Source organism: Sturnira hondurensis, unplaced genomic scaffold, assembly GCF_014824575.4.
Source record: "Sturnira hondurensis isolate 20B ecotype Veracruz unplaced genomic scaffold, ASM1482457v3 Scaffold0006213, whole genome shotgun sequence".
Taxonomy (NCBI): Eukaryota; Metazoa; Chordata; class Mammalia; order Chiroptera; family Phyllostomidae; genus Sturnira; species Sturnira hondurensis.
Genome location: NW_028078844.1, coordinates 612692 through 637911, shown reverse-complemented (window position 1 = coordinate 637911; position 25220 = coordinate 612692). Strand labels below are relative to the sequence as shown.

General features: G+C 35.3%; 1 protein-coding gene across 2 annotated transcripts in view; it reads right to left on the bottom strand.

The window, feature by feature from the left end:
• Positions 1-25220, bottom strand: part of RDX (radixin) — a 110489-nt gene that overhangs the window by 82957 nt on the left and 2312 nt on the right. For both annotated transcript variants that reach the window (XM_037047688.1, XM_037047686.1), the window contains exon 2: positions 7752-7825. In XM_037047688.1, the coding sequence (XP_036903583.1) occupies positions 7752-7763 (12 nt within the window). In that variant the 5' untranslated portion in view covers positions 7764-7825. The remainder of the gene's footprint in view (positions 1-7751; positions 7826-25220) is intronic.

Below are 25220 nucleotides of genomic sequence, written 5' to 3'. Positions count from 1 at the left end.
TCATAAAAACCCAAAATGAAGGGGTTCAGTACGCTTCCAAGTTGGTGAATACACCCACATGCAAAGAAGATGGTACACCAAATTCTACAAGGACAGAAGCTCCAGTGCTTAGGACCGTTCTGGACCATACCCTCTGCATCTCCCTCCTCTTCATTTGTAACCTTTATATTAACCAGTACTAGTAAGTAAAGTGTTTCTCTGAAATCTGGAGCTATTATAACAAATTATAGAAACGGAGGAGGGAATCATGAAAATCCCCGATTTGTAGCCAAATTAGGTAAAAGTGTACATAACCTGGGATGTACTACTCGTGACTGGTGTCTAAAGAGTGCAAGGCAATCTTAAGGGGCTCAGCCACTAACCTGCCAGGTCTCTGCTAAATTCCAGGCAGCTGGTGTCAGAATGATTAAATTATAGGACACACAATCAGTATCCACCCAAAATCGGAAAATTGCTGGATATGAAAAACCCACGTGTTCAGAGTCAGAAATTTTGTGAGTAAAGTTTTCATTTACCCATAAATCTGTCATTATCCCTTAACAAGAAATGACAAATATTGCCTATATCAGTGTATTTTTTTTGTGAATTTCCCTATCCCCAATTCCCCACAGGTAAGCACTAATGTGAATTTTGTGTTTATCATTCTGTTGCCTTTTTTAAAAAGCACAGTTCTATCACAAATGTAGGTATCTACATGTAAAATTAGTTTTCTTGTAAATTTTCACTTTTCTTGATATTTAACTATATTAAAATTATACAGTACTTACTAACGAAGTATTCTTTCTTGATGTGGGCAATGGTTACATGAGTATATTTTATGAAAATGCATAAGCTCGTGATATATTTGATAAAGAGTTAACAAAAAGTATATCACACTGTAGTTTGCTTTTCCAAAATTATAATTCTAAGATTCACTGAGGTTTTGAGTAGTAGTTTTTATTACTATACAATCTATGTTAGCCAATAATTTATTTACCCAATTTCTGTCAATAGACAGTTTCCAATTTTTACCATTAAGAATAATACTGGTATGAATATCCTATCTCCTAGTGCCTATGTATCTAGACCAGTTTCTCTAGAAGTATATACCATATTTTTTGGACTATAAGACATTACCCCCCCCATTTGGGAGGAATAATTATTGTTAATGCTGCTGTTGAGTTTTGTTTACATTTCCATTGGTGAAATATGTTATTTATGTTATTAAATATTTTACCACATTTTTTGCCTCAAAATTTTTCCCTATTTTCCTCTTCTAAAACCTAGGTGCATTTTTTGGTCTGAAAAATACAGTACTCAGAAGAATTCCTGGGTAATAAATTATGCATATCTTCAACTTTACCATGTAATGCAATCTTCCAACATGACAGTATCAACTTCAATTCTCATCAACAGTGTGTAAGAATTCCTGCTGATCTGTATTTTCACCAATAGTGGGTATTAACAGATTTTTTAAATGTTTGACAATCTAGTGGATGTAAATGATATTTCAATATGGTCTTAACGTGCAGACCCCTGGTTCCTAATGAGGCTGAGACATTTTCCTATGGGTGGGATGCAGAATTCTAAGATGGCCCCCAGAAATCTCCATCCTGGTGTTACTCTCATGATTGAGTTACATGACAAAGGGGATTTTGCAGATATCCTTAAGGATACTAGTAAACTGAACTTAAAATAGGAAGATTATGTGACTGGGCCTAAGCTAATCATGTGAACCCTTTACAAGCAAAGCGTTTTCTCTGAGTGGTTATACAAGTCAGAGAGATTCAAAATTCGGAAGGGAATTTTGACACAATTTTTCAAAATCCAGAGAGGAATTTTGACACAAATCTCCTCTTTGACACAAAAGAAGGTTTTCCACTGCCAAACTGGTAGGGTCAGGGGGCAAGAACCTGACACTAGCCCCTAGGAGCTAAAAGTGACCCTTGACCAAAAGCTAGCAAGAACTTCATCCTCCAACTTCATCCTCCAGTTTTTTAAAAAAATCATCATTTTGCAAAGAAATCAATTGTCCCAATAAAAGGAATGAGCTTGGAAGAGAACCCCAAGCTCCAGATGAGAAGGCAGCTGAACTAAATCTTGATTTCAGGCTAGTGAAACCCTGAGCAGAGAACTTAGTCATATCATCCCACATTGCTAACCTACAAAACTGAAAGATAGAAATGGATGTTGTTTTAAACTATTAAAATTGCAGCAATTTTTTATACAGCAACATAAAACTAATACAGTATGTTTACTGACTACTTAGTCTCCTCATCTTTGAAATGTCTGTTTTTGTCTACTGCTTATTTTTCTACTTGTGTTGTCTTTTTCTTACTCCTAGGTAGGAAATCTTTATACACCCTAGGTACTTTGTCAGTTATTTGTGTTATAAAAATGGTTTTCTACAAGTTAGAAGTTTGTCATTCTACTTTTATAAAGTGCCCTTCTTTACAGTAAACATCCTTAATTCTAATATTGAATTTATCAATGTTTACATAGCTTTTTGTGCTATATTTAAGAAATATTTTTCCACTCCAAATTCGGGATATTAACTAATCAATCACATTTAATATTTTCCTACTAAAGATTTATTTTTCATAAGTTGTCTTCAATGATTTTTGCTTATGATCTGAAGAAGTATGATTTCATTCTTTAATCCCCATTAGGATAAATATATGGAGATATAATATATCCAAACAATGTATACTGATTAATTAAGTCATACCACAAAGATGACTGTCATAAATCAAATATCTACAGGTATGGGTCTGAATCTATAATAATTCTGTTGCCTTGATCAATTTAACCATTCTGCCAATACTTATTGTCCTAATTACTATATCTTTAAATAAGTCTTGATATCTGGTACAAGAAGTCTCCTCTCATTATCTTCAGAACTATTTAAACTGTTCTTAGCTCTGTTCTTCCTCTTGGCCTCATATAAAGTTGTAAACTTTTCATTATAAATCATAATCAATATGCTATCATGATTTACACTGGAACTACACTAAATTCACTAACACAATGAATTCTCTTGGGGTAATGACAACTTTTCAATACTGACTCTCCTATCCATGCCTATGGTTCTCTCTGAGAACTTAGGTCTTCTTTAATGTCTTTCAAAAAAGCATTTATAAATTTCTCCATAAAAATCTTATTAACCACTTGTTAAGATATCTTTCTCGTAGTTCATTATGGTTTCATAGCTATTATAAATACAGGCCCACACTCCCCTGACATCCTGAAAACATTAAAAAATGAAGTTTATTAGCTAATTTCTAGCAAAAAATTTGTCTTGGAGTGATATGAGACTAACTAGTGAATTAATTCACCCCACTTTTAATGAATATTCACATACTGATCTACAGAAGTATTAATGTTTTTGAGATAGTGCAACAGACAACAAGTTTTATAATGTACATAATGATAATGGCATGTACACATAAAATGATAATGGCATGTACACATAAATATGGCATATTAGCTTTCTACAATCCAAAAAAGTCCCAAATACTAAAACTCAACTAACTTAAAGGATTTTAAATACAGGATTGTGAAAATGATGAAATACCTTTCCAATTTTTTTTATGGTTTTGCTCCTATAGAATTGCAATTGTTTTTTTTTTTTAAGATTTTATTTATTTATCTCCAGAGGGGACGGGAACAAGAGAAGGAAAGAAACATCAATGTATGGTTGCCTCTAGTGAGTCCCCTGCCGGGAACTGGCCTGCAACCCAGGCATGTGCCCTGACTGGGAATCGAACCGCGATCGTGTGGTTCACAGGCCCACACTCAATCCACTGAGCTACACCAGCCAGGGCGCAATTGGTTTTTAATCAATCCTTTTACCAGTTGCCTTGCCAACTGTTACAACAAGCCTGTAAATCTTTGTTTACATAAACCAGAGGTCAAAAAACTCTTCCTGTAAAGAACCAAACAGTAAATATTCTAGGCTTTGTGGACCATATAGCCTGCTGCATCTACTCAACTATGCTACTATAGCAACAAGCAGATATAGATAATAAAGCATACTATGTTCCAATAAAACTTTAGACATTGAAATTTGAATTTCATATAATTTTCACATGTGAAATACTATTCTTTTGATTTTTTTCCAACATTGAAAATGTAAAACCATTCTTAGTTTACAGGCTATGCAAAAACATGTGGCAAGCTAAACTGGGTCTATGGCCCATACTTTGCCAGTCCCTTACATAAAAGAAGAATCTTAACATCTTTGTTAGGTAGGATAGGTAGCAAAACCAAGGCAGGGGGGAGGAGGGAAACATGTCTCACCCACTAACTCAGCAGTCCTGAGCCTGGTCTGATAATATTGCCAGGTGTTCCAACTCCACAAGAAACACCATGCTAACACGGAAGGGCAGCCTTTGAAATTCTATGAATCTTCTCCACTATCTGGGAACAAAAACCTTTGGAACTGTGCTTTCACCCTAAGGCCTGAAAGGCAGGAGAAGGTCCACAGTGCCCAAAGGAAGAAGCCCACAACACAACTTTGGTTAACTGCCTATGTCTGGTCACTATCTGTTTTATGAGGGAGTCTCTAATGCTTATAGAAAGAGCCCATCAATAACTTTGGGTAACTGCCCCAACTTTAATTAACTGCCTTCTGTCACATATCTGTTTTATAAAATGTGCAAATGGAGTCTGGAACAAGATAAAAGATTTGGGCTAACAGATCCCTACACATACCTAAGTTTGGATAGTCACATCCCCCCAGGAAAGCTGGTACCACCTCTACCTGTCAATCAATGTTACTTCTTCACCCTCATCCCACCAACTAGTAAGTCCTCAGAACAAAGGGCTCTAGCTCTTTGATGTCTGACCACAAGCCTCGGGCCATCTCAGCCTTTCACCACCTTTACCCTGTTTTGCCTGTGTCTTTCACCCCCCACCTTAGCTAGGCCTGCTCTCTTCCATGAGAATGAATCACCAATAAAACCCGCTTGCATGCTAATAGATTTGCTGATCTATAATTCTTTACTGTGTCAGCAAGGAGAACTAAGTTTCTGGGAGTTTCTCCCATAACATCAAAACACTGTTTTTCTTTTCCAGTTCATGAGCTTTTGCCCTCTTTTTCTGCACAGGTTTTTCTCTTCATTGTTGAAAAGCAACAGTGATAGATAGTGTGTATCTTTTATCCTGTTTCTGATTTTTTAAAAAAATGCTTTGAACAGCTTTTGCTGTAGCTTTTCTTCTATACCTAGCTTCAGAGTATTGGTTTTTGTTTTTTAAATCATGAATAGTTGTTCAATGTTAGCAACTGCTCCCTCTAAATTTATCATATAATTTTTCTCTTTTAAGCTAACCATGATAATTGTGATACAAAATGCTTATTATCTGACCACCAAAATGTAAAAAAATTAGTTGGACACAGGGCTACTGAGTTACAGAACAATGTCTCTTGCCAAAAGATATGGCTATATGACTAAGTTCTTACCCACAGAGCATGAGCAGAGGAGATACAGGCCACTTCCAGACTGAGGCATAAAATAGTTAACATGCTTCCCTATGGTTTTTCCTCCCTTCCTGCTGGCTGCAACCCAACATAGCTGTAAACTCACCTTCAATTACAAAATCAGTAACGCCCTAAGCCAGAAGTCCTCAAACTTCCTCTCCATATTCTTAAAAATTACAAAATACCCCCAAATACTTTTGTTTAGTGGGTTATCTATCATCATATACCACATTAGAAATTAAAACTGAGAAAATTCTAAGATATTAATTCACTTCAATGTAATAAGAATAAAGCTATTAGACATTAACATAAATGACATAAATACAAATATCACATCAATTATGTTATCTTTAACATAAAAGCACTATAAGGCAACTTTTAAAGCCTTTTCATTTCATCCTAATGGTAATTCTCTGAGGTGATCAAAACACATTATTAAATCAACTTTATTTTACAATTTAAAAAACATCTACAGAAGTTGTCACTTGGCCTAGGTTACGCATCTACTCAGCATAAAGCTGGGCCAACAAGATCAGTGTAAAATATGAAGATGAAATTAAATTTCTCTAAGCCTGCATTCCAAAATACTAAACTTTCTTCTTTTTCATTTTTGGGAGAGTGGGGAGCAGGGGTGACTAATTAAACACTGAGCTAAAAAGTTTAAAAAAAAAACACATTACTTTTTTTTCTTTAAATACATTACCTTTAATAGCTTAAAACACTTCTTCCAGAATTTTTATGCATTAACAACGCATAGTTTATACCCAGCTGTACGTACAATTTTGAATCCTTACCTTAAGGAATAATCTCTACTCAATTACATTGGCAAAAAGAGTTTGTTCTTTGTTCTTTTTAAAAATTGCTTTAGCTATTTCATATAAATTTTGGTTTGGTAGTTCCATATACATTTTACACCCAATCAGCTAATCAATTTTAGTCAAAGAAGCCTGCTAAGATTTAACTGATTGGAATTGCAATCAATCTACCACTACATTTAAGGAGAATTGACATCCTAATGTTTTCTAGACATATCTAGACAATATACATTTACCTGTTTATTTAGGTCTTTATAGTTTCCCAGAAATTTTCAGTATAGAAATCTTGTACAGATTCTGTAAGTTTATTTCTAAGTATTTTATGCCTTTGATGCTGTTACAAGTAATTTTTTAAATTTTGCTGCTAGTATATATAAAAGACAACCGACTTTTTAAAAAATGTAACCTTCTGTCCAACAATCTTGAATTCAGTTATTAGTTCTAGTAACTGGAAATAGAAAAATTTACTTCTTCCTTTCTGATGCTTATGACTTTTATTTCTTTTTTATTCTTCTCTCCCTCAAACAATGCACACTTTGTTATCTGCTAAGTCTTTAAAGTAACGCCAGAGTGATAAGCATGCCAGAAAATTCCAGTAACTATAGCCAATAATTTTCTTAAAAAGATAACTGTCCAAAAGAAAATTATTGGAAAAAAACACGAAGTTCGTTAGATAAAGAACATTTATCTTAAGACAAAAGGAATACAACTTAATCAAGAACTACATTATTATAAAACTAAGTAAAATGAACACATATGTACCCTTAAGTAAAAAAAGTCTAAGACTATATATCAGCAGTGGTATCACCAACACCAAAGCCAGGATTATGAGACAAATATTAAGGCATGAACCTCTCATTCCTCCTTTCAACAGTAAGTTGTTATCTACTATACTGAATGTATACCAACTTCTTTTTTTTTAAAGATTTTATTTATTTATCTTTAGAGAGGAAGGGAAGGAGAGAAGGAAAGAAGGAGAGAAATATCAATGTATGGTTGCTTCTCCTGAGTCCCCTGCTGAGAACTGGTCAGCAACCCAGGCATGTGCCCTGACTGGGAATCAAACCACAATCGTGTGGTTCACAGGCCCGTGCTCAATCCACTGAGCTACACCAGCCAGGGCTAAACATATTCCAACTTCTAATGCTCACCATATATACCTCCATTTTATATATGAGGAAATTAAGAACTGGAGAAACTGAACTAACCTAACAAATACACTCTAAGTAGCAGATCCAGGACAAGGATTGGACAGTCTGATCCTAGAGCCCATAAATTTTAATCTTAACTACAATGTTACTTGTACCTCTTCTTCACTGGCCTACATAATACTGCACTCTAGCAACATTAGTCTAAAATAAATAACAGTAACAACAGTGTCTTTTTCTTCCCAACAACTCTACCATAACACTTGGTCTTGTTCCAAAAGGAACTTAATGCAATGTAAGTAGTGGCAAAAGTAAAATAAATATACTTACTGGTTTAGGCATTTTCTTTCTTTTTGTCACCTTCTTTAAAAATTCTTCACTCTTGTAAGTTCTGTTGTGACCTTCTGTAAAGAAAAAGCATAACTGATCTATTATCTTTTTAATGCTTTTATTTAAAAATATATATAGAATAGAATTTAAACATTCTATTTATCTTTTACTTTTTTAATTTTTATTGAATTTTGGGGGGTGACTAGTTGATAAATTATGTGGTTCAGGTGTATAATTCTAAAAAATTAAAACATTTTAAAATGTCAATTTAAAGAAACAACTCTCATTTTATTGTAATTTTCTGTTTTCTACTATTTCACATTCTATAAAAATATTTATAGCTGCAAGTTAAAATAGCATGAGTCCCAAATAACATAATAATATAAAGTATATTGGTCACCACTAACACTTTAATTAAGAGACAACACACAGCAAGGAAACAAGGGCCCAAATGCTGTCTGCTGAGTCAGATGCACCTGCAAGACCCAGGCTAGCAGACACAGAGATAGTCAAGTTGAGGATAGGTAGATTCAAAGTCTAAAGAAATGAGTTCAAAAATACTTTTCCACCTTTTTCCTGTACTGCCAAAGACAAAGGAAATTCTAACTAATGTAAACTGTGAGAGATAACTCTATAAAAATATTTTTCATCTTTAAAGTTTAAAAATCCAAGTAGAGAAAACACACAAGTAGCTTATTCACCCAAAATGTGCAAAATGGCCATAGTCTGCACAATAGCAATCTGCATGATACTCATCAGCAAGTTAGTGGCCTTCATTGAAATGCAGACAAAACCAGTGTTAAATTATATCATCTCCCCCTTTGTCAACAGAAGTGAATCCTAATTCAGAAAAACCATCATGCTGTTGTCTTAGGGCAACTGTTCATACAAACATCTAACAAAAGTAGTTGTCCTCCCACAAATCTACCTAAAGATAAAACAATCTTAATCATTATTCCCTTTCCAGGAAAGAAATTATTGTAATTCCAATTTGAAAACCTACAGTGAGAACTATATTAAATAAATTATTACTTGAAGATCAGCTTATTTTGGTAGTATCTCTGCCAAGAAACTTTTATCCATTACACTAGCTTCAACTAAATTAATCTACAATTAAATTTCATGTTTAAAACTGCATTAATTACTTTTTAAGATTTATAATTAATAAAACTGAAAATTCTTCAAATTGAATAAAATTAAAGCATTAAAACTAAGATCATTTCCCTAAATTTTACTCAATTACATGCCAATAAACCTCTCTACAGAGGGAACTTCCAAGTTTTTTATCTAATACACTGGGCTGGGAAATTCAGTTGGAAGTATTAAACTTCTCATTTCCTAACTCTTATCATTTCCTTAACTCTTAGCTAGGAAATGGTAGATAGATACTCCCTTCCTATACTCATCTACTTTCATGAACCTAAATATATTTCAGTTCTATCTTTTAATTCCATACCCTTTTAGTCCCACTTGCATTGCCTTAGTTTAGATCTCTCTCATCTCAGGTCTTAAAACAGCTTCCAAATGGACCTGCTTTAAACATCTATAAGCCAGTAACTCCAAAATCTGTACATATCTCCAAAACTTGCTTGGCTAACTTGGCTTGCTCCACATATGAAGATTATCTCAAATATAACATGGCTGAAACACTTAAATCCTTATTCTATAGGTGAATCTGCTTTCCTATAAAAGTCTTGGTGATATATTTCTAGAAAGTTATTCACTATATTCTCTCATGAATTTTCTTATATCTCTACTACATCTACAGGTATAATCCTCACATTATTTCCCTTTCTGCCTTCCCTTTTAACTATTTTTGGCAGAAGTTTGTTTGGTTTATTGGTCTAAAGGCCAGCTTTCATTTTTTGTTTCTTATATTTTTCTTTTGTTAATTTCTGTCCTTTTCACCATCATTTTCCTTGTCACTTGTTGGCTCTACTCTGTGGCCCATTTTCTAATGGATCCCTAAAACTCAAGTTACTACCTAAGTAATTTCCAGTCATTTTTCTTTTCTAATATGTGCATTAAGGTCACTTACTAAGTATGTCCAAGGTTAAGGTAACTCCAAATATAAAATGATCTTCCCATTTTGCCAGTTAGAATATTTTAAAATAATCTGTATCTGAATATGTAAAACAGCCAAATGTGTATACATTTATTAGTATACTTAAATGTTAAAACACATGATCTACAAAATATTAATTTAGAATATTGTTTGCTTTATCTCATGTCACAGAATACTTTTCTTCAAACTCCTAACATATGACACATGAATGTATCAAAACTTTGAGTCACAGTAAATTTTCCAGATTACATAACCACTTTTTGAATCAGTACATTTTACAATCATTGAAATTTTTATTCTAAGCCACAACTACCCATATATAAAATATTAGAGGACTTTTTTCCTATTTGTACCCTTGGTATATATTTTAATATCTATAATGTAGCCAGAGTCTATTATTTTTTTTAAAGATTTTATTTATTTATTTATCTTTAGAGGGGAAGGAGAGAGGGAGAGAAACATCAATATATGGTTGCCTTTTGTGCATCCCCTGCTGGTAGTTAGCCTGCAAGGAACCAGCCTGCAACCCAGGCATGTGCCCTGACTGGGAATCGAACCGCGATCGTCTGGTTCGCAGGCCTGTGCTCAATCCACTGAGCTACACCAGCCAGGGCCCAGAGTCTATTATTTTTAAGTGATTTTTTAAATCTTCACCCAAGGATATGTTTTTATTGATTTTAGATACACTGATGGGTTTCCTCCCCACACCTACCACCTTCCTGCATGCGCTCAGACCAGGAACCTGTAACCTGAGTATGTGCCCTGACAGGGGATCAAACCTACAACTACTGTATGGGATGAAGCTCCAACCAATTGTTCCACCCAACCAGGGCTTAAGTGATTTTTTTTTAACATCAGATCTGTGCTCGATTTCTTTGCCTCTTATCAGATAAGCTCTGAGCTTTCCTTACTCACATGTACTAAAAGGCACTTCAGGTCAATGTGCCCATCTTAAACTTTCATGTTCAAAAAAAAGAGAATATGAGAATTGCAAGTAAAGAGTCCCTAAGAACACAAATTTAAATATCCTTTTCTGAAAAATATTTTTTTGAGAAAATATCTTACCTTCTATTTGAATCCATAGAATTTTTCTCAGGCATTACAGTGGTTTCCCCCACAGGTGTTTATATGTAATATTTCACTGTTGTTTAGCTCTGTTTCGTTTTCTAAGTATGATTTCTAATCACTACTAAGAATTTTTTAAGTTTTCAAATGAAATGGTGAGAGGCCTGGGGGAAGAATACTATCTTTTTATTATTTATTTCTAAACTTACTCCAGTACAGTCAAAGAATTCATTTAGATTTCCTTTATGTTTAGTACCTGGTCAGTTTAGTTTCTTTTTTTGACTGCTCCAAATATAAAAAATATATATTTTCTGCACTTGATAAGCTAGATCAAGCTAGACCAGTATTTGATGTTTTGTTTACTGTCTCTAGTATCATTCATTTTAGTCTACCATCATTCATTTTAGTCTATTTAATCAATTTGAAGAAAATGGATTAAATTCTCCCAAGTACAATTGTGGATGTTAGTTTCTTCTGGTAGACTACCATTTTTTAAAAAGATTTTATTAATTTACTTTTTAGAGAGGTGGAGGGAGGGATAAAGAGAGGGAGAGAAACATCAATGTGTGGTTGCCTCTAGTATGCCCCCTACTGGGGACCTGGCATAACCTGGCTATGTGCCCTGACAGGGAATCAAATCAGCAAATCTTTGATTTGCAGGCTGGCACTCAACCACTGAGCCACACCAGCCAGGGCAGATTGCCATTTTTAATTTTTATGTTTTTGGCTATGTTATTCGGTAAGCGTGGGTTTACAACTGTTACACTTTTCCAGTGAATACTTTCTTTTTAATTTATAATTTAATTGCAGATAGAACTCTACACTGATGGTTATTCCCTCAGCATTCAGATGATATTTTTCTGGGATCTGTTACTGCTGATGAGAAGTCAGGTGTCAATCTAACTCACTCCTCTGAGGCAATATGCCTTTCTTCTCTTTCTTTTTTTTTTTTTTAATTTAAGATGGGGGTGTTCTTCAGATTTACTTCTACTACTTATTTTGTTCAGGATTTGGTAAACTTCCTTAATCTGACAACTTACACTTTTTATAAATTCTGGAAATGTATTAGTCATTGTTTCCCATTTTTTTCTTTTTGTTCAGCAATTCTTTTTACACACATACTGGGTATCTTATTCCCTAACCATGCCTAGTTTTTCAGATTTTCCTTCTCTTTATCTCTCTGCAGAACATTCCTCCAATCACTAATTCTCCCCACTTGTTTTTAATGTCCATGGGTTTAATATACCATAATAATATTATTTTTTAATTCCAGAAATTCCTTTTTTCACTTTTAAAAACGTTTATTAATAATACCATATTATTTTATTCTACAATTTGTTTTGAACCCTTTTATCCCTATAATGCTTATTTTATGTCACTATATTATTATTTTACCCTTTTCAGTTCATTATAGCTTATTTTTTAGTTTGTAATTTTGGACAGAAAGTCCATGTCCTTTGCCAATGTGGGAGTCTCACAAGCCTTGAGTTGTATGTGTGTCCTACAAAGGTATTTCAGATTTGCTCCTTCTATAGTACAATAAATCTTAATTGTCCTAGACCCACTTCTAGATTTTCTTGATTCAACTACATTCCATTATCATATGAGACCCCATGACCACACTCTAGAGAAGTTAGCCAAGACTGCTAGGGTACTGATCATGGGCAATCTCTCTCCTCAGGAACAAAGCACACAAAGTGAACATTAAACATATGCCAGGGGATAAGCGAAGTTAAAGCACTCAAATTATAGAAGTCCCATTTATCAAACACAGGGCTAATTAGGCAGATAAATAAATATCAAGTATGTTGCTCTGCAAAATTTCTGAAGCTACATGTTACTCAAATACTAGAACTAAATAAAGGTACAATTTCTTTTTTCTGTTTAAGAAATAAGTTATCCAAGTTTTTAATTAGAGTTACTTCAAGTTACACTCTATAGAAAAAGACCTTTCAAGCAATCCATCATTAAAGTTTTAGGTTTAAAAAGAGAGCTCTGCCAACATAAAAAAATATTATGGATTAATACATATAAAACCATGTTTTTACACCAGCTAATTAATTTTTTATATTTCCCAAAAGCCTAACTATCAGGACCTAATCAAAGTCTTTGCAAAGACAGATAAGATTAACTTCTAAAAGAAGCTTCTAAAAATGTTTCTTTTCAGACCAGTGTTCTCTCTTAAAAGTCAAGTTAGTCTCCAATCTGTTTTCCTTCAGTTAATTATAAATGATCTGAGAAGAATAATACAGCTCTACCTCCTCCTTTACCAGCTGAACATAAAGTGATTACTTAACAATGCCTTGTATTTATATAACTGTATGTTCTTATACATCACTTAATTTTCTACTAATAAAAATTAGGAGACAAACAACATAGGTAGCATATGGATACTTCATAGTTAAAGAAGCACCCACATAAAAGTAACTTGTCCTAAATCACATGGGTCATAAATAAATGACCAAATGGCCTTTTGACAACTAGAGTCCAAAGCTCTACTATATAACAACCTGTCTTTTTCTTTTTGTATTAAAAAGTGGGAAAATAATTTCAATTCTGACTATCTATTCAAAGAACAAAGGTGTAAATGGTACAGTTACAAAGATTCTAGTTACAGTGCTATTTATAAAAGTGTATGTAAGACTGAAAAATTAGTAAAGTGAATACTGAGAGGTTAGTTAAGAGGTTACATATATCTGTAGGCTTTGCTAAGCAAAAATACAGCAATCAAAATGTTACCAAAAATATTAAATGACATGGCAAATTATTCACAAACTATTGAGTAAAAAGGCAGATTATAAAACCATACATGCAGTATCATACTTCTTAAAGAGTGTACCAAGACCAGAATGATCACACTCCAAAATACAAAGTCTCTAAGGAATTAGAATTAATCTATAAATTTCTAAAATAATAATGCAGAGCTATAATAAGAAAAACAAATTTCTCAAAATGAAAGAACAAAAATTTAAGTAAATAAACTAAAGGTGGACTATAAATTCACCATACATTTAATAAAATCTAAGTAGGTTAATCTTTTTTTCAAAAAGAGACTTTAAAAAAAAAAAACTGAACAATTCCATGGATGGACCTGGAGAACATTATGCTGTAAGTGAAATACACCAGTCAGAGAAAAACAAACACCATATGATTTCACTCAAATGTGAAATCTAATGAGCAAACTGAACTAAAGTGGTAGAGGGATGAGCAAAAAGAAAAAGGACTCATGAACCTGGACAATAGAACAGTGTGGTGATTCCAAGGGGAGGGAGGTATAAGAGGGTTAAATGGTAATGCAAAAAAAATGCAATGAAGATTAAAAAAATACAATTCTAGTGTCAGAGGAAAAATAAGACCATGGAAGATATAAAGGTTACAATGAAAACAAACCAATATATTTTATTTAAAATCCCAACATATTTTGATGAATAAAATAAACATCAAAATTAAGTAATGAATAGAAAAAATAAACAGCTATAACAAAATGTTACTATGGAAAGTAAAAAATAAATATAGAAGGATATCACTTGGACCTCATTCAGTAAAATGGTTAAGTGAGAAATTCTACCAACAAATCTTATGGAAAATAAAAAGCACAAATGTCCTACTGATTGAAACCAAAAATCAAAATGACTTTACCTAAAACCTGTATAATTTTGTTAAACAGTGTCACCCCAATAAAAAATAAAAATCAATATTAAAAATGCAAAATGACTTTAAGGTATTACTGATTACATACTCATTAAACTACCAAAATGATTATTAATTATGCATGCAGGTACTGATGAATCTGTGTTGGTAAACAAGTAAATAAATACTGTCAGTAGCACCAGAAATTGACTTCAAATTTTGAAAGTAAATTGTAAAGACATAACAAAAGCTACAACATGTTTCTGAACAGGAAATTCTGCTTCTGAAATATATCCCAAAGAAATAAACAACTATAAAAGAAGGTAATCCGTACCAAAAAATATTCTCAGCAGCACTTATAACAATGATTAAAACCACAACTAATGTTGAAACTATCTGACATGATAAACTAATTTTTGAGGGGTACACAAACTATCCACATTTACACATGGATAAGTGAGAAAGCAGAGCCACCCATTATAGCTAGGTAAAACAGCAGGTATCCTTACAAACGGTATTTGAATACACAGTACTGAACACTTAATTCTAAGCAGGGTCTCATTTTTGTTAAGATCCTAATTTTAAAAATCAGATGAGAATTTCACTAAATTGTTTATATGTCAGTACTAGCTTATATAACATGATATAGATACGAATTCTGCCTGAAATTTTTTAGGATGAGGCTGTATGTAAACATAATTAAAACCTAAGTTTTTAGCCAATCAAGTGACTTAAAAAATATTTATTTATATCACAATATCATTTAACCTTAATTCAACATTTCTAGTCCTCCTAATTGTATTAGCATATTTGTTCCTGAAACTGGCATCTGTTAGTGGCAGGACAAATGTCACATGAAGAGCCATGATACCTGGACACATGTCCTAGGGCTTCCCCTCTAATTAAATCATTTTGAATACTTTGCCAGTATCTTCCTTTCTAAAAAACTGTAATATATAATCACCTAAACCACTATATATCAAAGATATATAGTAAGAATCAACTCTTCTTCCCTCTGCTCTCAGTATACCTAATTACTGAGAAAAATATTAGTCCCTCCTCCCCACTTTTTCTAATTTTCTTAAAGTGGTCTTACCCTACACAGTCAAGGCAGCAAAATAACCAACAATTAAGAGACGCTGCCAGCATACATATCCTCCAATTCCAGAATATTTCATGTTTGAATATGTGCTCAAACACTAAATGTGTCACATTTTAGAAACAAATCATTCACATAAAACATTCTTTTCTTTTTCCTTGAACTCTAAAGGGGACTCTAAAACAGCCTCCTCTCTACCTCATACAATGGAAAAACAGCCTTACGTTCAGTTTAATACCTTGAGCTGTAGTAGCTATAAGACAGTAGCACAACAGACTTCCTACCTGTCAGGTGGTAAAACAGGTGTTAAGTCTAGTCTACACTGGGCCCACATTAAAGCTTCAATAATTTATACCAGGCTGCCTAATTTTACTCTTAAGATATTCTTTCCCAAAGCCTAACTAATTGTTTTGTCTTTTCCCCAAGCCTAGCTGTATTTTTTTTGACTTTGTAGCACAAAAGTAATTTCTGAACACAATTTTGGTCTATGAACTAAAAAAATTACAAAAGAATTCATCTGCCAATTTACTGGGGAATTGGGAACCAGTGAAACAAAGAGAAGTACCAACAGAATTAATAAGGTAACTCTGACAGTCAAATCAATAACAACATCTACCAAAAAAAGTTCATTTTAAAGATTTTATTTATTATTTTTTAAAGATTTTATTTGTATTTATTTTTGGGGGGGGGAAGGGACAGAGAAAGAGAGGGAGAGAAACATGGATGTGTGGTTGCCTCTCAACACACCCTCTACTGGGGACCTGGCACACAACCCACTCGTGTACCCTAGAGGGGGAATCGAATCAGTGACCCTTTGGTTCACAGGCCAGCATTCAATCTACCGAGCCACACCAGCCAGGGCTACAAAAAAAAGGTAACCTTAGCAGTAAGTTTTTAATCTCACCCACTGTGGACCCCTATTATAAACCCTATGAACCCCTTCCTATAAAGTATTTTAATGTATTGATTTGATAGAGGAAGTGGGGGGGAGAGAGAGAGAAACATCAACTTGCTGTCCCACTTATTTATGCATTCATTGGTTGCTTCTTGTATGTGACCTGACCAGGGATCAAACCCACAACCTTGCCCTGGCTGGTATGGCTCAGTGGATTGAGCGATGACCTGCGAACCGAAAGGTCTACGGTTGATTCCCAGTTAGTCAGGGCACATGCCTGGGTTGTGGGCAAGGTCCCCAGTTGGGGGTGACTGAGAGGCAACCAACAGATGTTTCTCTCACACATTAATATTTCTCTCTTCTCTTTCTCCCTCCCACCCCCTTTTTCTAAAAAATAAATAAATAAGTAAATAATTTTCAGAAGCCCCACAACCTTGGCTTATTCAAGACAACACTTTAACTGAGCTACCTGGCCAGGTTAAAATGCACAAAAACAAAATGGCCCTGACCTGGTAGTTCCATTGGTTAAAGGATTTGTCCCTATATGCTAAGGTTGCAGATTCGATCCCAGTTAGGGCATGTACAAGAATCAACCAATGAATGCATAAAAGAGTGGGATAACAAATCTCTCTGCCCTTCAAATCAATAAATAAAATTAAACAATATATCTATGCTTGTTTCTCTCTCCCCCCTCAAAAAAACACCAATAAATGTTTTTCAATGCACAAAATGAAATACATAAAATAACACTAAAAACAATCACACTGAAATACAGTGATCAAAATATAAAATGTGCAAATTTATAATATACTAAGATATGCACTTCTTTATTAATCTTTAAACAACAATATCTACTAGTGGGTCTAAGAATTAAACTTCTAATGATAAGTATGTCATTTAAGATATCTGCAACAGTAATGGATTATGAACTACCTGCAATTTCTATTGGAAACAGTCTCTGCTACTGCTAACTGCTACTGCTGCCCACATTCATAATGAAAGGAAATACAGAAAGATGTAACTTTTTCCTCTAACCAAGTTCACAGACCCACAGGCTTATTACCTCTAATATACACAGGACAATGTTTACTTTATGTTTAACTCAGTGTTAATACTGTATTTAATAGTAATAATGCACTTTTACCTATATAATGCCATGTGATTCCCCAAGTGAAATAAAGAGGAGAATTTTTAGTTCATTTTGCAAATAGGCCAAAAGCAAGGACAAGGGTAGTGAATGGAGTATTTACAGAATGCTCACTCTTTGACCACTTCACATTATCTAATTTTCATAAACGCCTTTCCTCCCCTTCCCCAAGACAGATATCACAATCCCTCATTCTTTTTTTTTTTAATCCTCATCCAAAAAAGGAAGAGAGAGAAACATAGATGTGAGAGAGAAACATCGATTGGGTTGTCTCCCCTACATGCCCAGACTGGTATAGGACCCTTGTGCCCAGGTCAGGGATCAGACCCACAACTTAGGCATGTGCCCTGACCAGGAATGAACCCACAACCCTTTGGTTACAGTTCAAGGCTCCGACCAACTGAGCCACACTGGCCAGTCCATTACCCCTCATTCTTCTTTTAAGTTTTATTTTGTTTTATTTTTATTGTATTTTTCCATTACCATTTAACTCCCTTATGTCCCCCAAGGAAATTTGGATTCAGGTAAGCGACTTGCCCAAAACAACATGGCCAGTTAACAAAGTCGGAGGTCAATTAATATCCTAGTCCTGGGCTCTTTTGGCTACTCTATTCTGCCTTTTTCTGACATCATTATAGATAAGCACATCCCAAACAATTAACTAGAGCTTTTCAAGAAGTTTAAGCTCTTTCTTCTGTTGTTTTCACATCAAAAGACTACTTCTAAAGATGTTTCAAGAACACCTTAGTACTGACATAATCACCTCTGTAAATGGATTTCCTGTGACAATGATATGCAGTTCTAAATATTAAGCACTTTCTTATGTAGAAAATTATTTTTATTCAAGGATGTTTAAGGAAATGAAATTCAACATTTTTAGCAAAATATACGTTACTGAAAATGCAATCGCTTCTCAGCCAATGCAATCGCTTCTCAGCCTTCTGGCTAAGATCAAGTGAAAATGCAATGTTTAGAACTTAAGTATAAAGCAGAAGTACAATATTAAAATAAGTTTTACACTGAATTTACATTCTTTTTTTAAGGTTTATCTATTTTATTACTATGTTGTGTTTTTTTTAAGATTTTTTATTTATTTATCTTTAGAGAGGAAGGGAAGGACAGAAGGAGAGAAACATCAGTGTATGGTTGCCTCTCGTGAGTCCCCTGCTGGGAACTGGCCTGCAACCCAGGCATGTGCCCTGACTGGGAATCGAACCTCCATCGTGTGGTTCGCAGGCCCGGGCTCAATCCACTGAGCTACACCAGCCAGGGCTTGAATTTACATTCTTTTAAAAGGATTTTATAAATTTAAAAGAAACACCATATCTGGATTATTCCCAAGGTGGGTAGAAAAACAAATAACACGTTATCATTTTTAAATGCTAAAAGCTAAATCCAGTCCACTTTCTTCATTTAATACTTATGGAAACATAAAAGTATCATATAATACTGCCCTGGCTGGTGTGGCTCAGTGGATTCAGTGCCAGCCTGCAAACCAAGGGGTCATTGGTTTGATTCCCAGTCAAGGCACATGCCTGGGTTTCGGGCCAGGTCCCCAGTAGTGGGTACATGAGAGGCAGGCTCCACAGACTGATGTTTCTCTCCCTCCCTGTCTCCCTCCCTTCCCCTGTCTAAAAAAATATATAAAGTCTAAAAATTTATATAAAATTTTAAAAAATATATCATATAATAAAAATATATAATAAATGTTTAAAATAGAAAAACAAAGATAGGTTCAAATCTGTTGCACTAAATATTAACTCCAGTTTATAAATACAAAATCAGGATTCAGGTTCTATCCCTGCTTGGGGCATGTACAGGAGGAAACTGATCAAAGTTTCTATTCCCTTCTCTCTCCCTTCCTCTCTAAAAGCAATGAACATATCTTCTGCTGAGGACTATTAATAAGTAAGTAAAATATGAACTCATATTTATGCTGAATTATGTACGATAGATCAATGTTGTATCTGATTTTGAATGGGAGTACGAAAGAACCCAAGACATTTGGTATATGAATAAGGAAAATAACCTAATGGAAACTGAGTTAGAAGAAAGAGCAATTCCATCACCATTACCAGTGACCAGCTAGGTATAGAATGTGCCTCAATCTGGCCAATGAGACTACGATACCACTGGGTGGCTTCTGGAAAAGAGACAGCTCTTCTCATTCCTCTGGATATTGTGCCTGAATGGGATGTTGGTGCTGCTATGGCAAAACTGGAAACAGAAGAAAGCAGTCTCACTACAGAGCTAATGGGGAGACTGCAATGCAGAGAACTGAAAAGAGAATGAATCCTTGTCATTATTGTTATTCTTGAGCCTCTAGATTTTATTACGTAAATAATAAATTTCCTCATTATTGAAGCATGTCTGAAAATTTTCTGTTATGGCAGCCAAAGAATCTTAAATGATGTTAACGATGTGAAACTGAAAATTGCTCACTTCACAATTTCACCTGCAGCCAGTCCTATTAACTACAACTTTTCACAAATGAAACACTTAAGGTCTCAAAAGCCCAGAGACTACTTACTACTCAGAAAAAAAAGATAATATCAATTACTGATACTGAAATTCATCATTTTAATAATTTCTGTAATTGTGGAGAATGAAATGTGGTACCTCCTTCTTTGATAGTTTATCTAAAACATTCTTTCAATAGGATTTTTTTCCCTGTAAATCAGAGGTTGACAAACTTTCTCTGTAAAGGGCCAGACAGTATTTATTTTAAGCTTTGCAAAAAATATTAACTGTCATAATAGCTCAAAAGGAGCCAGTATGTAAACAAATAGGAATTTTAATGTTCTAATGGAATTTTATTGACAAACTCAGGCTACATTTGGCCTTGCAAACCAGTTTGCTGACCTGGTCTCTAAATGGTTAACAGTGAAGAGTATCTTTCTCAAACGAATCACCTTCACCAGAACTTAAAAAACAGTGTACTTAAGTCCTGGCCTCTCAGTATGGAGAGTCCCCCATTAAACCAAAAGGTCATGGGTTCAATTCCTGGTCAGGGCACATGCCTAGGTTGTGGGTCAGGTGCCCTGTGGGGAGGTACTGGGGAGGCAACTGATCAACGTTTCTCTGTCTCTCCCTTCCTCTGTCTGGAATCAATGGCTGTAACCTCTGGTATGGGTTAAAAAATAGTTTATTTAAAATGTATATAAATTATGCAAAAAAGTAACAAGTTTTTCTTGAGCATTCTATTCATATGCATTAGATCACTTGATATAAAGTCTAGTTGCTTTATTTGTATAGAACATCCATAAAATTAATTTAGAATTCTCATATTAAAATATAACAGATATTATGACTTCTGGGGCATAGGTACATACAAACACTTTGCCACCTTGTACAACCAAAAGAAGGATAACAACAAATTTAAAAACAGAAAACAACCAGAAATGACAGAAAATCGAACTGTACGGAAGTCTGACAGCCAAGGAGTTAAAGAAGAAACATTCACCCAGATTGGTAGGAGGGGCGGAGATGGGCAACCAGGGAGGAGAGGACCTATGGCAAGGTGGCAGGTAGAGAACTGGGGCGGGCAAGGTGGTGGCTGGCCGAGCACGCAGTCCCACATTTCTGTGCTGATAAACCAAAGGAAAAACTGGAAGCAAGACAAACCACGCAACCCAGGGCTCCAGCATGGGAAAAGAAAGCCTCAAAACTTTTGGCTGTAAAAACTTGTGGGGGTTGCAATGGCAGGAGCAACTCCTAGCCTCAAAGGAGAGTTCATGGTAGAGACCCACAGGGTCCTAGAATGTACACAAACCCACCCACCCAGGAATCAGCACTAGAAGGGTCCAGTTTGCTTGTGGATAGAGGAGGAAGTGACTGAAAGCCGGCTCCTAGCAAGCAGCATTGTTTCCTCTCAAGACCTTCAACCCACATACAGCACCACAATGCAGAAACACAGATTGCCCCACCCTGGCAAATACCTAAGGCTCCACCCCTCACAAATTAACAGCTGCTCTGAGACAAAGAAATATGGCCCAAATGAAAGAACAGATCAAAGCTCCAAAAATAGAACTAAGTGGTGAAGAGATGGCCAACTTACCAGATGCTCTAATCAATGGTAATCAGGATGGTCACAAAAATGGTTGAGTATGGTCGCAAAACCATACTCCAGAGGAAAAAGTGAATGCTATGAAAAGTGAAATGAAGAAAAATGTACAGGGAACCAACAGTGAAGGGAAGGAAACCAGGACTCAGATCAACGATTTGGAGCAGAAGGAAGAAACAAACATTCAACTAGAACAGAATAAAGAAACAAGAATTCCAGGACAATTTTCAACCTTCCAACATCCAAATCACAGGGGTGCCACAGGAGAAGAGGAAAAGCAAGGAATGGAAAACTTATTTGAAAAAATAATAGAGAACTTTCCCATTCTGGCAAAGAAAACATATTTTCAGGAAGTCCAGGAAGCTCAGAGTCCCAAAGAAGTTGGACCCAAAAAGGAACACACCAAGAGACATCATAATTACATTAGCCAAGATTAAAATGAAGGACAGAATCCTAGAAGCAACAAGAGGGAAGGAAACAATTACCTTCAAAGGAGTTCCTATAAGACTGTCAGCGGATTTCTCAAAAGAGAACTTACAGACAAGAAGGGGCTAGAAAGAAGTATTCCAAGTCATGAAAGGCAAGGACCTGCATCCAAGATTATTCTATCTAGCAAAGTTACCATTTAGAATGGAAGGGCAGATAAAGTGCTTCCCAGATAAGGTCAAGTTCAAGGAGTTCATCATCACCAAGCCCTTATTATATGAAATGTTAAAGGGATTTATCTAAGAAAAAGAAGATGATCAAAACTATGAACAGTAAAATGACAATGAACTCACAACTATCAAAAACTGAACCTAGAAAAACAAAAACAAAAACTAAGCAAACAACTAGAACAGGAACAGAATCAAAGAAATGGAGATCACATAGAGAGATTTCAGTGGGGAATGGGAAGGAAGGAATAGGGAGGGAAAGACACAGAGAATGAAATGGTAGGTACAAAATAGAGGGAGTTTAAGAATAGTGTGGAAATGGAGAAGCCAAAGAACTTACATGTACAACCCATGGATATAAACTAAGAGAGGAGAATGCTGGTGGGGTGGGGGTGCAGGGTGGAGGGGAGTAGTGGGGAGAAAAAAAATGGAACAGTGATAGCATAATCAATAAAATATATTTTTAAAAGTGTAACAGATATTACAATGGAAAAAATACAAAACTTATTCCTATGCAAATCTGTATCTACCAACTAAATAAAACGATTTTAAATTTGTGAATCTGCAAGGATTTCTATACATAGCGATTATCCAAAGAAAAAAATACAATCCTATATATCTCCTAACCTGAATAAACCCCCATCTCCCAGGAGGCTGAAATTAGGTTTTGGGTTTTTATTTAAATATTTTATTTATTTATTTATTTATTTTTAGACAGAGGGAGAGGAGAGAAAGAAAGGGAGAGGAACATAAACATGTGGTTGCCTCTCACACGCCCCCCCACAGGGACCTAGCCTGCAACCCATGTGCTCTGACTGGAAATTGAACCAGCAACCCTTTGGTTCACAGGCCAGCTCTCAACCCACCGAGCCACACCAGCGAGGGCTGAAATTATAATTAATAAAGGAAGAAATGGAGATGTGAATCACATGGACCTTATTTTCTTTTCGAACAGTTCCCAGGTGCAGATTCACACATTACGTGGAGATTTCACTACCCAAAACCTCTACACTGGCATTTATATACCATACTCTAAGAAGAAAACAAGAGGTGAATATCCCCCTTAACCAGTAGTCAAGAAAATCTGTACATATACATAAGTACTCCTAAGAATTTTTTTTAAGATTTTATTTATTTATCTTAGAGGGGAAGGGAAGGAGAGAGAGAGAGAGAGAGAGATCAATGTATGGTTGCCTCTCATTCGTCCCCTGCCGGGAACCGGGAACTGGCCTGCAACCCAGGCATGTGCCCTGACTGGGAATCGAACCGTGATCGTGTGGTTCGCAGGCCCATGCTCAATACACTGAGCTACACCAGCCAGGGCCTAAGAATTTTTATAGGACAATGATTTTCAGTCTTTTTCATGTCATGACACACATTAACTATGAAATTCTACAGCACACCAAAAAATAGATTTTTTGCCAATCTTATACAAAAAGTAGATATAATTTTTGTTTGTTCCAACAATGGACAGCTATTGTTGTGTTGGCTGTTGTCATTTTTAAAAAATATTTTTTAAATATTTTTTCATTTCACTTGAGACCTGAGGATATATTTATTGATTTCAGAAAAAGGGAGGGAGGTAAAGATGGGGGGAGAGAAAGAGAAACATCCAAACATCTATCAGTTACCTCTGGCATACTTCTGTCCTGAGAGATGTGTGTCCTGACCAGGGATCAAACCTGCAACCTTTGGTGTCCGGGACAATGGTCCAACCAACTGAGCTACCCAGCCAGTGTTGTTGTCATTTTTTTATTTGACAGCCTAAGGGAAGAGAGGTCAGTGCCCCTGACTAAACAATCAGGTATTGCATGTTTTAAAAATTCTTGTGGAACACTGGTTGAAAATCGATGTTACAGAAAACTCCATTGTGTTATTTCATGCAAATGATAAAAATCTAAGAAACACTAACGTTTAACACAGTAATAAATACCCTTTCAATGTCTGTTACAAAGTAACCTTATTTTTATAGACTTTGAAGTCAAAAATAAGGTATATAAAGTATATGCTTATTCTTTCATAAGGACTGGCATTTTCTACATACCAGGAATTGCTATTAGCAATACATACTTATACATACTCCCAGAAACAGGACTGGGAAAGAGGTTGAGGGGCTCTGGAGAGTGAGAAGGACTTTTACTTTTCCCTTCACATCTTTTTGGGTCTTTAAACTTTCTCCTAAAATGCATTACTTTTTTTACTATAAAAATGGTTCAAAATAAGCCCTGGCTGGTGTAGCTCAGTGGATTGAGCACAGACCTGGAGACCACACGATCACGGTTCAATTCCCAGTCAGGGAACATGCCTGGGTTGCAGGCCAGTTCCCAGCTGGGGACTCATGAGAGGCAACCATACATTGATATTTCTCTCCTCCTCTCCTTCCCTTCACCTCTAAAGATAAATAAATAAAATCTTTAAAAAATGGTTCAAAATATATCTTTAATATAAATTAATATTAATAAATACAACAGGAACTAAAATGATTAGGAAAGGCAAGAGTTCTATGAAAGAAGCTACAGATAAAGGAATTCTCCTGGGTCAGACTGGCCACTTCCACCACTATTAAGAGGTGAGCAGATATACTGGTTGCAGAGGCTGAGGAAGTTTCCCAAACAGCCTTTAGCCCTGGGGAACACCATGAGGCTTAAAATAACCATGTATGGGTGGAGTCTACAGCAACTCAATTCAGTTCCACTGAACCAGTACCCTAAGAGTGTGGTTCAGGGTAGGTAAGAAGTGCCCCTCAGCTCTTGGTCTGCAGGAGGTCCAAGCCATCCAAGAAAGACAACTTCCTTGGCTTCTGAGATTCACAGCAGTAGCATAAAATTCTATCAGCTATGCTCTATCAGGTG